At 35.2% G+C, this 13,746-nt stretch overlaps 1 protein-coding gene across 2 annotated transcripts in view; it reads right to left on the bottom strand.

The window, feature by feature from the left end:
- Window positions 1-13,746, bottom strand: part of LRPPRC (leucine rich pentatricopeptide repeat containing) — an 87,836-nt gene that overhangs the window by 51,508 nt on the left and 22,582 nt on the right. For both annotated transcript variants that reach the window (XM_032102850.1, XM_032102849.1), the window contains exons 12-19: window positions 12,058-12,176; window positions 11,354-11,447; window positions 8,078-8,147; window positions 4,927-4,954; window positions 2,605-2,662; window positions 1,372-1,478; window positions 1,081-1,158; window positions 691-744 (exon numbers count right to left, since the gene is read on the bottom strand). In XM_032102850.1, the coding sequence (XP_031958741.1) occupies window positions 691-744; window positions 1,081-1,158; window positions 1,372-1,478; window positions 2,605-2,662; window positions 4,927-4,954; window positions 8,078-8,147; window positions 11,354-11,447; window positions 12,058-12,176 (608 nt within the window). The remainder of the gene's footprint in view (window positions 1-690; window positions 745-1,080; window positions 1,159-1,371; window positions 1,479-2,604; window positions 2,663-4,926; window positions 4,955-8,077; window positions 8,148-11,353; window positions 11,448-12,057; window positions 12,177-13,746) is intronic.

Here is a 13,746-nt window from a genome sequence, read left to right as displayed (position 1 = left end):
GCAAAAACACCCTTCCCTGAACAACTTGTCGGATCACTTTAATAAAAGACAGACAAAATAATCCTCTTCTTTCATACTCGAAGAAATTTTTTAATCATTTAAGGTGCTTTTATCTGTTTAAATAGTACATACTAATTGAAGACTTGAGCCAGAATACAGTAAAAAAAAAAAACTCCAACATTAAGTCGCATACCTATAAAGGTCAACATTCCTATTGCTCTCACACTCAGTTCTTTGTATTTAGGGAAGTAGGGAATAGAAGCCTGTTTCTTTTTCCATCTCCACTTTGCTCAGATCAAAAATGTGAAGACTTGACACTCAACCATTAGAAGCAGTATGGATTTATATGGTTCCTGCCACTCAAGTGGATCACTGTAATTTACAAGCATGAATTAAGCCTCAAACCACTACTGTTAACTAACTAGAACTTTCAAAAAATTATTTACCAGACAGGGAAACTGAGGCATGAAACCTCAGCCAACTCCAAGGTCAAGTATCAGGTCTATGTGAAAATCTGGATAGCCTTTACTCCTACTCTGGAAAGTAACCTCTGAACTTAAAATGGTAGATTTAAATAACGTTAATATACTTCCCTGATCTGAAAGCTAGTGATTACACTTCATCTAAACCCCATATCCAAACAGTATTATTACAGTAAGAACAAGCATAGCTATCTGTGAATTTACTTACTTCTGGAATGTTGTCTGTAGGCAGGGATTTTTTATGACACAGTAACCTTGCATCCTGAAATTCAGTAAGACAAAAATATCACTAATCCCCCCCAAAGTTCAATCTCTAAGTAAGCATATCATACTAAAAAGGTTTAAGGTAATTATATAATAGCAATGGTAAAAAAAGCTGTGTTCTGCAGCATTATTACGTTGACTTGAAACGGCACTTATTAAATGTATCCCTTTCACATTAGAAATGAAACCAGCTTCAACAGCGAAAAATCACAGAAAGGTTAAAAGGCTTACATATAATCACTGCATGAAGATATTGATGCGAAAATTTATTTTGCAGAGGAGAATATATTCAGAGATTTTTTAGATTCAAAGTAATTGCTATAGAACCACAGACCTTAATTAATTCAGGAACTTGAGAGGAGTCCAGCAGTCTGCAAATGCCGCTGTAGTGGGTTGCAGGGATAACTATATTCTGTAACAAGAGGTGGGGAAAAAAATTATATGAGTTTTGAAACACAACCAAACTGAAATTTGTCTAACAGAAATTATCTCAGACGTAATTCAAGTCTCCAGCTCTTGCATGTCATTGAGAAGTGGTCTGGTTGTACTTAAAAGCAGCAATTTCAAACCTAATAGATACATGTCAGGCAGGACAGGCATTATGTAGCAAAAAATGAAATGGTACCATCTTCTTCAGCTGATGGAAGTATTGTCTCAAACGCTCCTCCTTGGCCTGTACCTCTGAGTCACTCATGCTGTCAATCAAGTGATAAAGAAAATAGCCAACAGCTTCTGTGGAAAAAAACAAGAGAAAGCATTCCACTAAAATTACCGAGACTGTCATGTTATCAAGATTAATTTATAAGAAATCATTTTGGTGTGAGATGTCACCCTGATGAGAGGCTCTGAAATGGCAACAATGATCACTGAGGCATAGAGATTATGTGGTTTGGGAGCACATATCTAACTGGTGAGTGAAAGGAATATTAATTATTTTCAGACCTAGTGACAGCTTTTCAGTACAGAATCTTACTTCAATCTATTTTTTTCCACTACTGTGTGACAGAAGTGGTACTGCCCAAGGCCCTCCCCCCCTTTCCTGCCTGCTACCCCAAATAGTTGCCACAAATATTTTGTCATTGCTCCAAAGAAAAAACAGATTTCTAACACTTTGCATATTTATTCTGTACATTTTACCCCTTATATTCCATTACCAAGCTACATTAAGTATTGTAATATTAATATAACAGCATACAAAAATATTTTAACCATTAGAGCAACTAACACTGAAGAAACTGCCTGTTAGCCAATCAAAGTCAAGATGAACAGATTTTAGCAAATAGTGCTAAGTTTCTTATCTATGCAGTGCAAAAATATATGGGGTCCTGTAGCCCTTCCAAGAACAGGAAGAGCATCAAGTATTGTCTTCCCAAAGATTAACTGTCCCCATACCTCCTTGTCCCTCTGGCTCCAAAAGGAGGGGGGAAAAAACAAACCTTTATTTAAAAAAACCACACTGAACATAAAAGTATACTTACTTCAAGGTAGAAAATCTGGGATATGTTAATTTACAAAATCAGAAGAGCTACTAAAGGTAAAAGTAGGTTGAAAGACTGCCTCTTTTTTTTTTTTAAAGTATTTAAGCACTGATACTGTATTCCTTCTAAATCTCCATTTTGATCTATAAATTTAGAAAAGTAAATTATTATCAGCAAGATTTTCTTATAACTAAAAAAAAATCTTGTGGATCTCACAGAATATGCTCTGATTATTTGAATCAGGATTTTACCCAACATGTTTTCAAATTTCACTTTCAAAAAGAAGCAATCAGTGTTTACTGTTGTAATCCCTCAAACCCATCATTACACAGAAGAACGGATTTGTGGATAAGTTACAATCATAGAAATTGAAACTCTACCAGTTGGTCCTGGAGGCGTCAGGCAATAACGTTCATCCTTGTACAACAGTTCTGTTATCTGGTAAGACAGAATAATCGTACATTGCAGCCAAAAGAAGCAAGCAAGGACAAATAGTATCTGAAATTGAATTCTCAAAATAATAAAGCATCTCTCTGTTAAAGTATTATTCTTTACCACATCATAGTCATTCCCTAAGAAACACAAAGGGGTTTTTTGGTAAATAATAGGGTTTTCTTGAAAAAAATACTGCAAACAGAAATGCTTTCTGAGGTATAGCATTAAGACACAGAACACTCTAGTATTCTGTTTATATATCATTCTACAGGAAGTTAGCTATCCTAAGACACTGCTTAAAGCAAGTATTAACCAGTGGCACTCCTGAAGGTGCTACAATTACGTTCCAATTTACCAAAAGGCTGAAACTGGCCTATAAAGCTTCTTTTTATTTATATTTTAAAGAAGCAGCTACCAAAACAAAGTAAAGGAACATCATTTATTATGCTCTGCTAGAATTAAGGTAACTAGTACAGCTAGTTGTAAATAAGCTGTTGTAAATAAGTGCAATTTTGAATGACAAAATATGCTTTCATAAAAATTAATTGCATTCAACTACATTTAGCACTCATTTTATCCATCATGCAAACCAAAGAAATATATATTTTTTACTTCCTTTGAAAGAAAAGAAGCATTTACCCAAAAGCCCCCACACCTTACCTACAAATACTTTAAGCTAAACGACATCACTTTAAAAATCATTTCACTGTTCTTAAGGAAATTAAATAATTTTTAAGATTTAAATCTTCAGTTAAAAACTGAAATTGTGTTTCAAGAATTTTTGTTTTATCTCCCATGATTCTAGAATGCAATCTCAAAGAAGTCAGAAGGAGATGCAGTCTCACTGCCAAAGTGCTGTGTTTTAAGTAATGACAAAAGAAAAGGAATCCTCACCTTCAATTTTTGATGAAAATGGGTAAGTAAAGCCAGAAAATACCAAATGTGCAACTGAATATCTTATCTATTATTTTTCATTCTACCAACACCATGAACACTGTTCACAGTAAAACTACAGCATTTTTCTGCCCTTTTCCCCTCATCTTCCTATGACAAATCAATACACACTGCAATAAAATCCAAGGAAGTCATTAACAGTTCTTTTGAATCAAATATCAGAATACTAAAAGGGATGAATTGTCCAAAAACATGTGTAAAGTTATTCGTGTCTATTTATTTCCCAAGTTAGCATTTCTTATTTTAGAAGTTCAATGCATGTATTTACTCTTAAATTTAGTGAAGACAACAGAATTTATTTTTCTTCCATTGTGATGAAGAGCAGAATTAACTCTACATATTAACTTCACAGACTACAATCACTTCAGCTCTCTAACTGTCCTTCAAAATTATTTTCATAATGGGACCAATAAGAGATCCCCTTTTTTCTTTCCCTGCTCTCCTTTTTTTTTTTTATGCAAAAAAGGAAGGATAGAGGCAGCAGACAAAAACATCCTCTCACGAGAATCATCACATAACAGTAAAAGGTAGTAAAATGCAAAAAATCCTGTACTGATTTTATGCAAATCATTGATCAGTAACTTTCCAAATCCCAATTTCCATTTCATTCCAAGATTTCTTTGCAAAACCTAAAATGTACTTTTATTAGTCAGCAGTTACAGTACTGAAGAATAACAACAAAAAGCACAATGCATCCCTTCCCAAATCCTGAAACCACATCCAATGCAGCATCTGCCAACATCTCCTCTATTCTAATGCTGTGCAAAATCTACTGACCAAGTTATATTGCCGTGTCTTTCTAATGTAGCCCTAACGCAGGGTCGGCAACATGATCACTAATTTCCCTTTGATTTCATCCACTTAATTTCTTTTATCTGGCTTTGACTTCGATGCTTTAAGTCCTATAACAGGAACTTTGAAAAACTAAGTCTGCCTTACTATTTTATTAGCACTCACGTGAGGATAGGAAGAAAGTTTAGGGAGGGCAGGAAAGTGAATTGATGTCAGATGGCACAACCCTGGCAGACTTTGTTCCAGAAGCTACAGCCATCTTCAGCTGTAATTGCATTGATCTAGAAACTGCAGTAGCATAAGCTACATGACATGGTAACACACTTGATTTTTCACAATTTCACTTAACTGTCCAATTTGAAAACTCAATACACTTGGTACAGTCTGCCACTGACAGAAGTCTTGCTCAAATTAATCAGGTCTACAATTTTCAGTCTCAGAATTCAGATTTACAATAGTACACCATAAACATGCAATGCCTAGAGAATCTTGATTTTATTTACAGTTTTATCTCCACTTACCTTGCTCCATAGATGTACATCATCTGAGCTGAAGAGGGCAGCAAAGGATAACAAATTGAAAGCAATAGAATTATTTTACTCTTGTAGCTTTCTTTAAAACAACACAGAACATTAACACTGAGGATCTTATTTAGATAAAATTAAAATACAATAATTGCTACATACTGTTTAAACTAATTTTGTACAGAGTAAGTTTAGGACTTTTTAGGACACTCGATACGGTCATAATTTCAGCTAAAAAACCTAAAATAATGCAACATTCCAAATAGATCACTTACGACTAGAAAGTGTTTTAGTTTTGGTCTTAGTTCAATTTTTTAACATATCCTAATTGTATTTTTTTGGTTTATATTTCTCTATTTAGCATTTCAAGAAAATAAGCTTCACTCAAATAAGCTGCACTTTACATAGAAAATACTTGAGACATGGAATTTGCTAGAAAAAAAATCTAAGTCTCCTGTGCATTAGACTTTTAATTCACCAAGATAACTACGGGCAGCTATTGATGTATTTAAACTAATTATAAAAAAAGAAATGAATCAAATCTCTTAAGGTATAATGTTCACTATAGTGAGAAAAACACATAATATTTTAAAAAGTAGAAAACAAAACATAGAATTTCTTCCCTCATAGATTGGAACAGAACTTGGGGAAGAACACTTCTCTGTACATCATGAGGTTACATCCAAAAATCACATCAACCAGTTCACTAAAGTATAAAACCCCTGACATCTTAATGTAAACCAGCTGTCTCAAGTATTAAAAACCTGATGTCTTCCTGTAATTCATAGAACTTCAAAATTCTCGTTAGAAGCTATAACTTTTCAAGAACTGTAACTTTCCAACAACTATAAAACAGCATTAACATAGGCAAGGGTAAGAGAACAAAAACTTATGATATTATTTTATCTTCCTGTAATTCTCATTAGAGGAAAATAAGATGTCAGTGTGAACAGACGCACGAAAACTTGAAAGCATTCACAGAAGTTTTGGATTTTATTTAGGAGGTTCAAGCCTATGAAACATTTTTTCCTTCTGTGCAACTGCCACTTGTATTTGAAAATGAGTCAAATGCAGGTCCACACAGAGGAAAAAGAAAATGCCATCTGTGAGGTTAGTTAAGCTTTGTTGGGTGAACTCACTCCACCACTGACAGGATGACAATGAACTGCAGATATCAAATGCATCAATTTCCTAAAGTACTTGACTCTGAAATAGTAATGGCACATCAGGCAAATAGAATGGGAATACTTTGAAGCAGTTACTAGAGAAGAGCAGTTTCAACAGAAATCCATAAACTAGTCTGCCACAGACATTGTTCATGCATCCCTGGCATCCCTACCTTGTACTTTTGTACTCCAATCCTGAACTTTGTTCATTTGAACACTCAAGACCTGCATTTAGCCATAAAATTTTGCTGTGGTCTTTACAAAACCTACAAATAGTCTTTCTTCTCTCCTATCATATCCTCATGTTTCATGCTCAGGCTGTTCTAGCCATTAAGTTTAAAACAGAAAAGGAAACATGAGTGGGCATGCTTTCAGAAATAATGTAAGGGTAAAATCTGGGCGCAGGCAACCTTGTACACAGTGTCTGAAACCAGGTAGCAAGAAAAGCAAACAAAAGAGTAATATAAACGGATAAACAAAACTTACGCCACACTTAAATGTGGCAAGGACAGCTGAAATAAAAAGAGAAAAAAAACACCACCTCACCCCCCAAAAAAATCACACCAAAAGACCTCTAACCTTAATTTCCATCAGAATTCTGAATTTTCAGCCCAGATGTCCAATAACAGTAGGAACTGTTCTCACTAAGAGGGGAGTAACTGTTTCACTTGAGGAGACTATGATTTTTAGCAACTAGTTTGCTAGCAAGATGATGACATTTTAAAGATACTTTAAATCACATTCTGCACACCTGCACAGTTTGCCAGTAGCAGGGATATTTCAGGCTACCATTTGTTGCGTGTGGTAAATATTGGCAAGGTTTGCTTTCCAGTGAAAGTCCTACTTCAGCTGGACATTTATCGATACTTAAAGAGAGAAAACATGTTTAGAAAATCTCTTACTTTAATTAATACATATGAAACAGATAATTCTGGGACTGACTATTCAAAGGAATAGCAATATACTCTTACTGGATCTAAAACAGTATTTCACTTATCCCTTGGATGCCAAGGCCAGCCAGGGCCTAGCTAACCAATTTCAACCCTGGCTTTCTTTTTCTCCTCCTTTGCCCATGATACAACAGGACCAGCTAGATAGACAGAACATGCAATTTACTAGGGAATTATTTTGGTCATATTTACCTGTTAGGTTTTACTAATATCCAACCCAAACACAGTTCGAACTCACACTCATTACAAAACTCCAGGAAATTACAAAATCAGCCTTCAAACCCTGGTCCTGAGTGTATATTAATATTAAGTGGCAATATTAAGTGACTTCTCTTGTTCCCTGTGGTGGAGGCATGCTGAAAACAAAACCTATCATTCCCAGTGCTAAATGTTTGACTGGGGCAAGCAGTGCATGATAGAACTGCTAGCTAATTCACATATACTTGCATAAGCTTGAGACAACCTTGCAAGTTCACAAGGAACCTGCCTTGCAGAACGGAACCATATGGCTGTGAATACAAAGCCCTGGCAATGTAGCTCAGAACTAGGTGTTACATGTAAGTGTTCAGGAGCCTTATTAACCCAGAGGGCACAGAAAGATAGCAGATGTAGCAAAATATGCCAGGCTCCTACTGGTATTTCGTCTTCATCAAGCACCCTATTACTTTACAGGTTAATAGTAATAATCTTCAGTGAAATTTTACATTAGCATAGCTGTTGATAAAAAAAAGTGAATAAAGATAAATTCCCCAAATGTTTACTACCCTAAGTTTATATACTGGCAAATACCACAGAACAAAGAATACTGAATTTTTTTTTAATCTACTATATATAATGCTTCAAGCGAATAGCAGAGGCAAGGAAAATGAGAAAAGCAGGGAGGAACTACAGTATCCCCTAACTGACTTGGAATGCTACTTCTAAAACACAGAGCAGGGGGCAAAAAACTGTACAAACTCCTGCTCAACAAGACAAGAAAGAGAGGAAAATTTGGTACAGAGGAAAAAAAAGGTATTCATATAACAACCTTACCTTTTAAAACCCAAAATGAGGCTGTTTCTAAACAGACGACAATCAATAGCAGGTGTGTTTGCTGAAGACACTGTAAATGAAAGCAATGTTTCTCAACAGTCATTGTCAAAAAAACCCCTGAACTGCAACAACTAAGTAGATCATGTAAACAGACCAGCATTAGAAAAGCTATTTTGATAGTTTTCTAAATGCTGACAAACACTTATAAATCAAAATTTAAAATATCAAAGTATTTGAAATGGTCCTGGTATTTTATCTAAATCTGATCCATTTCAAAAGCAATCAAATATTCAGAGAGAGAGAAGTTTTCCTTCTACATTGCCTTTCATGGCAAGAGTTAATACATTAGCTTTTTATACAAATTATTAATTGCATAAAGCATCTTTGTCTGTAAGAAAGTACAAGACTAATTCCAAAAAGCAAAACAAACCTCAAACAATCCTAATCACGAAAAGCTGAGATATTAGTACTGGAACCAAAATAGATCCACTGAAGGCAAATGGTTTGCTAATTGTTTTAGACTGAATGCCTGCCTTAAAATAGGTTTTAAAATTTTGCCCCTTTTTTTTTTGAAATAATAATAAAAATAAAATTTTAAAGATCCAAGCAAAAAATCAGTGGCACAACACTTTCTTAGGTGTTTGCTTCTGCTAGTGTAAATTCCTGACAAGAAAGAAAAAGTAGTTCCATCTAAAGTGCTACCCACTGAATTAAATTAAATCTAAAGGGGGGGGGGGGGGAAGAGACAAATATGCAGTTCTACATGTTTTTTAATATTATTATTTACAATAATATTTCAACACAAAGGAAAACTGCAAAATCACTTAAACTCAGATGTCCCTGAGAGATCATTTACAGTTATGCTTCATGTCCTAATCTTTACATAATTTCTTGGCTAAATATTCCGTATCATTCTACCTTCTTCCTGGAGAATTGCTGTCTCTCATTCCAGCACAGTAGACCAGCAAAGAAAAAAATACAGTAGTGGGTGCATTTATGTCCTGTATGAAGTTATCATCATCTCACTTCAGCATCACAATGGAATTAACTGCTGTAAAAACCTGACTGCACAGGGCCCTTTCAGCAAGGGCTGCAATATGGTAGAAGATAACCAAAATAAAAACACCAGCTCTAAAGGAACCCAGGAAGTCAAAGGCAAGAACATGCTAAAAGCACTTCCTTAGTCTAACTCCAGTTTTAAATGCTGGAACATTTCTTTTTGTTTGAAAATCTCAGGTAAAGTTGGTTTCAAGACACCCTCAATACAAATTCCCCTCCAGCAGTATATTAAACTTTTTGCTCATAAAAAGACAAGCAGAAAAGCATCTTAGTATGCTCAGCTGCTGCTGACAATCGGCAACCTGGTTTCCTTAGCAACAAACAAGTCTGAGAAAATCAAGGGGCTGACAATGAAGTGGAATGGAACGGCATGATAAAGGGAAAAAGCGGCTCTCATGTACGCTGCCTTATGTGCCCAGATTCCTCAGCTGATGCTTCGGAGTTTTCATCTTGTCAGTAGCAGAAATCTATACATTTATAAGGCATGAGAAGCTGAATCAATACACCTAGATAGCAGCCAGCATTAATAACCAACCTTTGCCTCCTCTGACTACACTGATGAGACAATCTCAAACTATTTTCCATACTGCGTCTATTTTTCCCTCTTTGTAATACTGCAAAAGGAGACAAGTCAAAAAAAAAAAAAAAAAAATCAGCTGTTTAATATCCGTGCCTTATCATCACACAGGTGCTAATTAGATTTACTAGCATTCATTTCAGCTTGGTAAACTATTTACGGAGTAGCTTCCTTTAAAGCTCAAGTTCAAAGAAATTTGATATGTCTCCATGAATTATTAACCCTAGTCTTTGTAAACAGGAATACCACTACAAGATTTAAATTCAACTCACCAACAATGGCTAAATAATATGTGATACGAATTTCATGGCAGTAAGACAGAACTCAACCTACTATCTGTGCCTGTGTCATACTTTTGATATCATATACATTTACCATATACCAGGCATACATGTATTTGGGTCTTACAACAGATTAAAACCAGCCTATTTCAGTTAACCAGAATGAGTGGAGGGGCCTACATTTTCATGGAGGGGGAAAAAAACCAAAAAAACCAACTATTTCACATTCCAGCAGAAATGTCATTGCTCTTAATAAACAGTTCTCCTTTGAAAAAAATTTCAAAGTTATTTTAGGTACTTCATTTTTTTAGGGTCAATGGTTGGGTTTATGCTCTTTTTTTTTTTTTTTGGGTAATAAAACTAAACAAAATAGTGGGAAAATATAAGGTGAATCTTGAAGATTCACTAATGGGTAACTCTCCAATACCAAAATCAAATCACTGATTAGTAACTACCCAATTTCCTCATATGCAACACAACAGCTTCCCAGAGTTATGGTATATACACTACTTATTTCTGTATTTGTTAAATAAAACAGTTAATGACAACTGCAGCAAACAACTGCTTAAGCTTCTCCATAAGCTTTGGACACATAAAACTGTTGTTTACAAAGAGATCTTTCTGTATCAAGTTTAGGTGTTTTATTAACAGCTCAGTATACTAGGAAAATAAAAACTATTTATTTTTTTAAATAAAAAATTTTGAAGAGACTCACATATTCCTACTTAACCAAGCAAATTATCCCATCCCATACATTTAGTCAATGATGTAAATTAATTTTTGCAAGCACTGATCATCAGAACAGTCTTTGGAGAAAACTCTTAAACATGCTACAATTCAATGCCTAATTAACCAATCACATTTATACACGACTTCCATGACCAAGAGATCAGCAGAACACCCTCAGGTTAATGTCAGTGCCCACCAGTTCTTTAAAGTTGGTTCTTTCATTAGTAACTCTGTAGTACTTCAGAGCTGTATCGTTCCTCACATTCTGTAGTCACTGATGCTGCAAACAACCACCTCACAGGCCTTGTGAAAAACAAACTCTTTGCTTAAGCTCTCTAAGTACAAAGAGTGTCACATTCCTGTCACAATCACAGTAAAGCTGTTATTTGCAAATATGTAAATCTTATGGCCAGGTTCAATACCAAAGAAGAATTAAACTGTGATTTATGGTTTAGAATTGGTAGTTTCAATCTGCCAAGTCATCATAGAAGACCTCCCATGATAAGCACTTTGCTCAAGTTCCCCACATATCTTGAAACCTCACATTTGAATACAAATAAATCTCTTAAGCTACAGCCAATCAACACTACCACCAAGTATGTAGTAACATGCAACATGAAAAATACTCACTTATAGAAAGAACGTTGTCCAGTCTCCCCTGCAGTGCTTCACTTCTCAGTTCTGCTATGTAGAGCCCAGCACTTTCAAACAGGCAGCCATTTTCCTAGAGAAAAAGCAATCAGCAATCAATCATGGCACTACACACAGAGAAGACCTTCTGAAACTTCATATTTTTAAACACTTCCTTCCCAAAGGTAGCTTGTAGCTGCTGAGAACATAGAAAGTGCTCTACAGAAGTCTATATGGCAGCCAAATGAGTTGCTACTGATCAAAATTTTTTTGTATTGAAATCAACTGCAAGAGACAAAGTTACAAAAGGCAGAAAGACTGGGACAGTTAAATTTGGTCTCCAATTCTCAATTCTTTAGCAAGCAAAAAAAAATATTCACCAGAAACAATTGTAGTACTTCCAATCCCCAGTAAAAAAAAAGGGCATTATTCATTAATTTACTTTTCTACTTCAGGAAACAGAAAGCTACTAGGTCTGGAGCAAAATATTTTGGTTAGCTCTGAAGAAGAAAAAGAAAAGCAGCAGAAAGACATGATAAACCATCAGTGCAACAACTGTTTGAAAAGTATTCTAAATATTCTGAAAAGGCTTCATCATACCAGGTTCATGTTTGGAGCACTACTGGGATCTAAAGCCTTCACAGAGAACATAATAAAAGAAGCCATGTAATAGTAATTTTAAAAAATTTTATGTGTAAACTCACCTTCAGCTGGGCATGGGCAGTTTTAGTATCAGCAAAGTTTTTAAAAACATAGTCTGTATATGTTTCTGCATCAAGGTCCACCCCCAATTTGTGCATCACTTTGAGAACCTCAAAGATACCTATCAAAGCAAAATTAATAAGGCTAAGCATACAGAAAAATGAAAAACTTGAGAATCAACATTTTAAAATAAACATTGCTTTACAAAAAAAGGAATTGTGTTCTCAATTTCCCTCCTTGAAATTGCCATGAAAAATCCTGCATTTCTATTTTAGGTGTTAATAGAATTCTTAACTGTGAAACTTAAAATAGATTTACAAAACTTCCTGGTTTGTGCTGTACTATAAAAACCATGAAAGTTCAGTTTGGAAATTGCTATTATACGAAGTAATTTTCTAACACAGCAAATATATGAGTTAGTCATGTTTGCAGAATGCCTTACAGAGTTATGTATCAAAATGCCCATAATATTGTGCATAAAAAACAAATCTGAAATTTGATGTAATGTATACAATCATACTCAAGATACAAACACATTATTCAATACAGAATACATTCTTAGTTTTGTTCCCAGTATCCAACCCTGATTAGCATTAGCGTTCAGGATTTGTCTTCTGGATTTGTTTAAAACTAGTAACATGCTTGTAATTTAAGTGGTTCATTACTCTAGAGCACATCAGCTTCAAACAGGAAATTCAGAAAAAGGCTGGAGTCTCCCAAGCCCAGTGAAGTTACCTTGTAACTTTTACTGGGTTCACACCATTTCACACAATTGGACTGTGTATCAGTTCTGTAGATTCCCACTGAAGACACCAGATACCAAACATTAATAGTCCAGCAACTAGAGTGTAGTTTAAGAGGATATGTCATTCTTTTTAACTGCTCACACTCTTCTGATTTGCAGAACTTCTTGCAGTAACCTTAGCTACCAAACTCTGAACCCCTGTCAAAACCAATACAGGTATAATCATTTTTTGCTGGTCTAAAAATGATTTGTCAGTTGCTGCAGGACACCAGTACCAAACAGCATATGTTTTTTTCAACTTGCATTTCATACTTATTACTTTAAAAATGTCCAAAGTCCCTGTCTTTGCCCTGGAGTGCCACCTATGGAAAAGTGACACTTCCATGAATATTTTATGCAGTGCACTATGGTGCAAATAATCAAATGTGAATTCCCTTTGAGCACTTGAAAATACATGCAGGCAAGTCACACTAGATTAAAGTCGCATCATCTGTTCGAGTTTGCCTTAAACAAAACTCTGATTTTGGACCAGAATCTGCAAAAATATGAATAAAGAATTAATTACACTAAATCTTTCTTCATACCTTTCAAATGTTGACAGCTAGTTTCTATTTCCTCTTTTCAACATCCTAGAAATTACATTAAGTCCTCCTGTGCTGAAATAATTTCAAAAGTAACTCTAACAAGTAGTTTGAAGACCAAGAACTAGATCCCACAGTGAATAAGGTGTGGTGCACTCAGGAGGTCTGAGCTCAAAGTTGTACCCAGAAGAGTGCAGAAAACAGGCTTGTTAAGCATCCCCACTCCCTAGCAGACAGATCAGGGCACACTTCCTGAGCAGGAAAAGGCAGGTGTGAGAAACAGAACACCAGCACAACAGCAAGATGCAGATACCACAACCACACTGCACCAAAGAAATTGCGTAGCCAAAGAACTTAAAATGAAG

This window comes from Corvus moneduloides, chromosome 3 (genome assembly GCF_009650955.1).
Source record: "Corvus moneduloides isolate bCorMon1 chromosome 3, bCorMon1.pri, whole genome shotgun sequence".
Lineage (NCBI taxonomy): Eukaryota > Metazoa > Chordata > Aves > Passeriformes > Corvidae > Corvus > Corvus moneduloides.
Note: the sequence above shows the minus strand (reverse complement) of the source record. Positions and strands in the feature narration are given on the sequence as shown.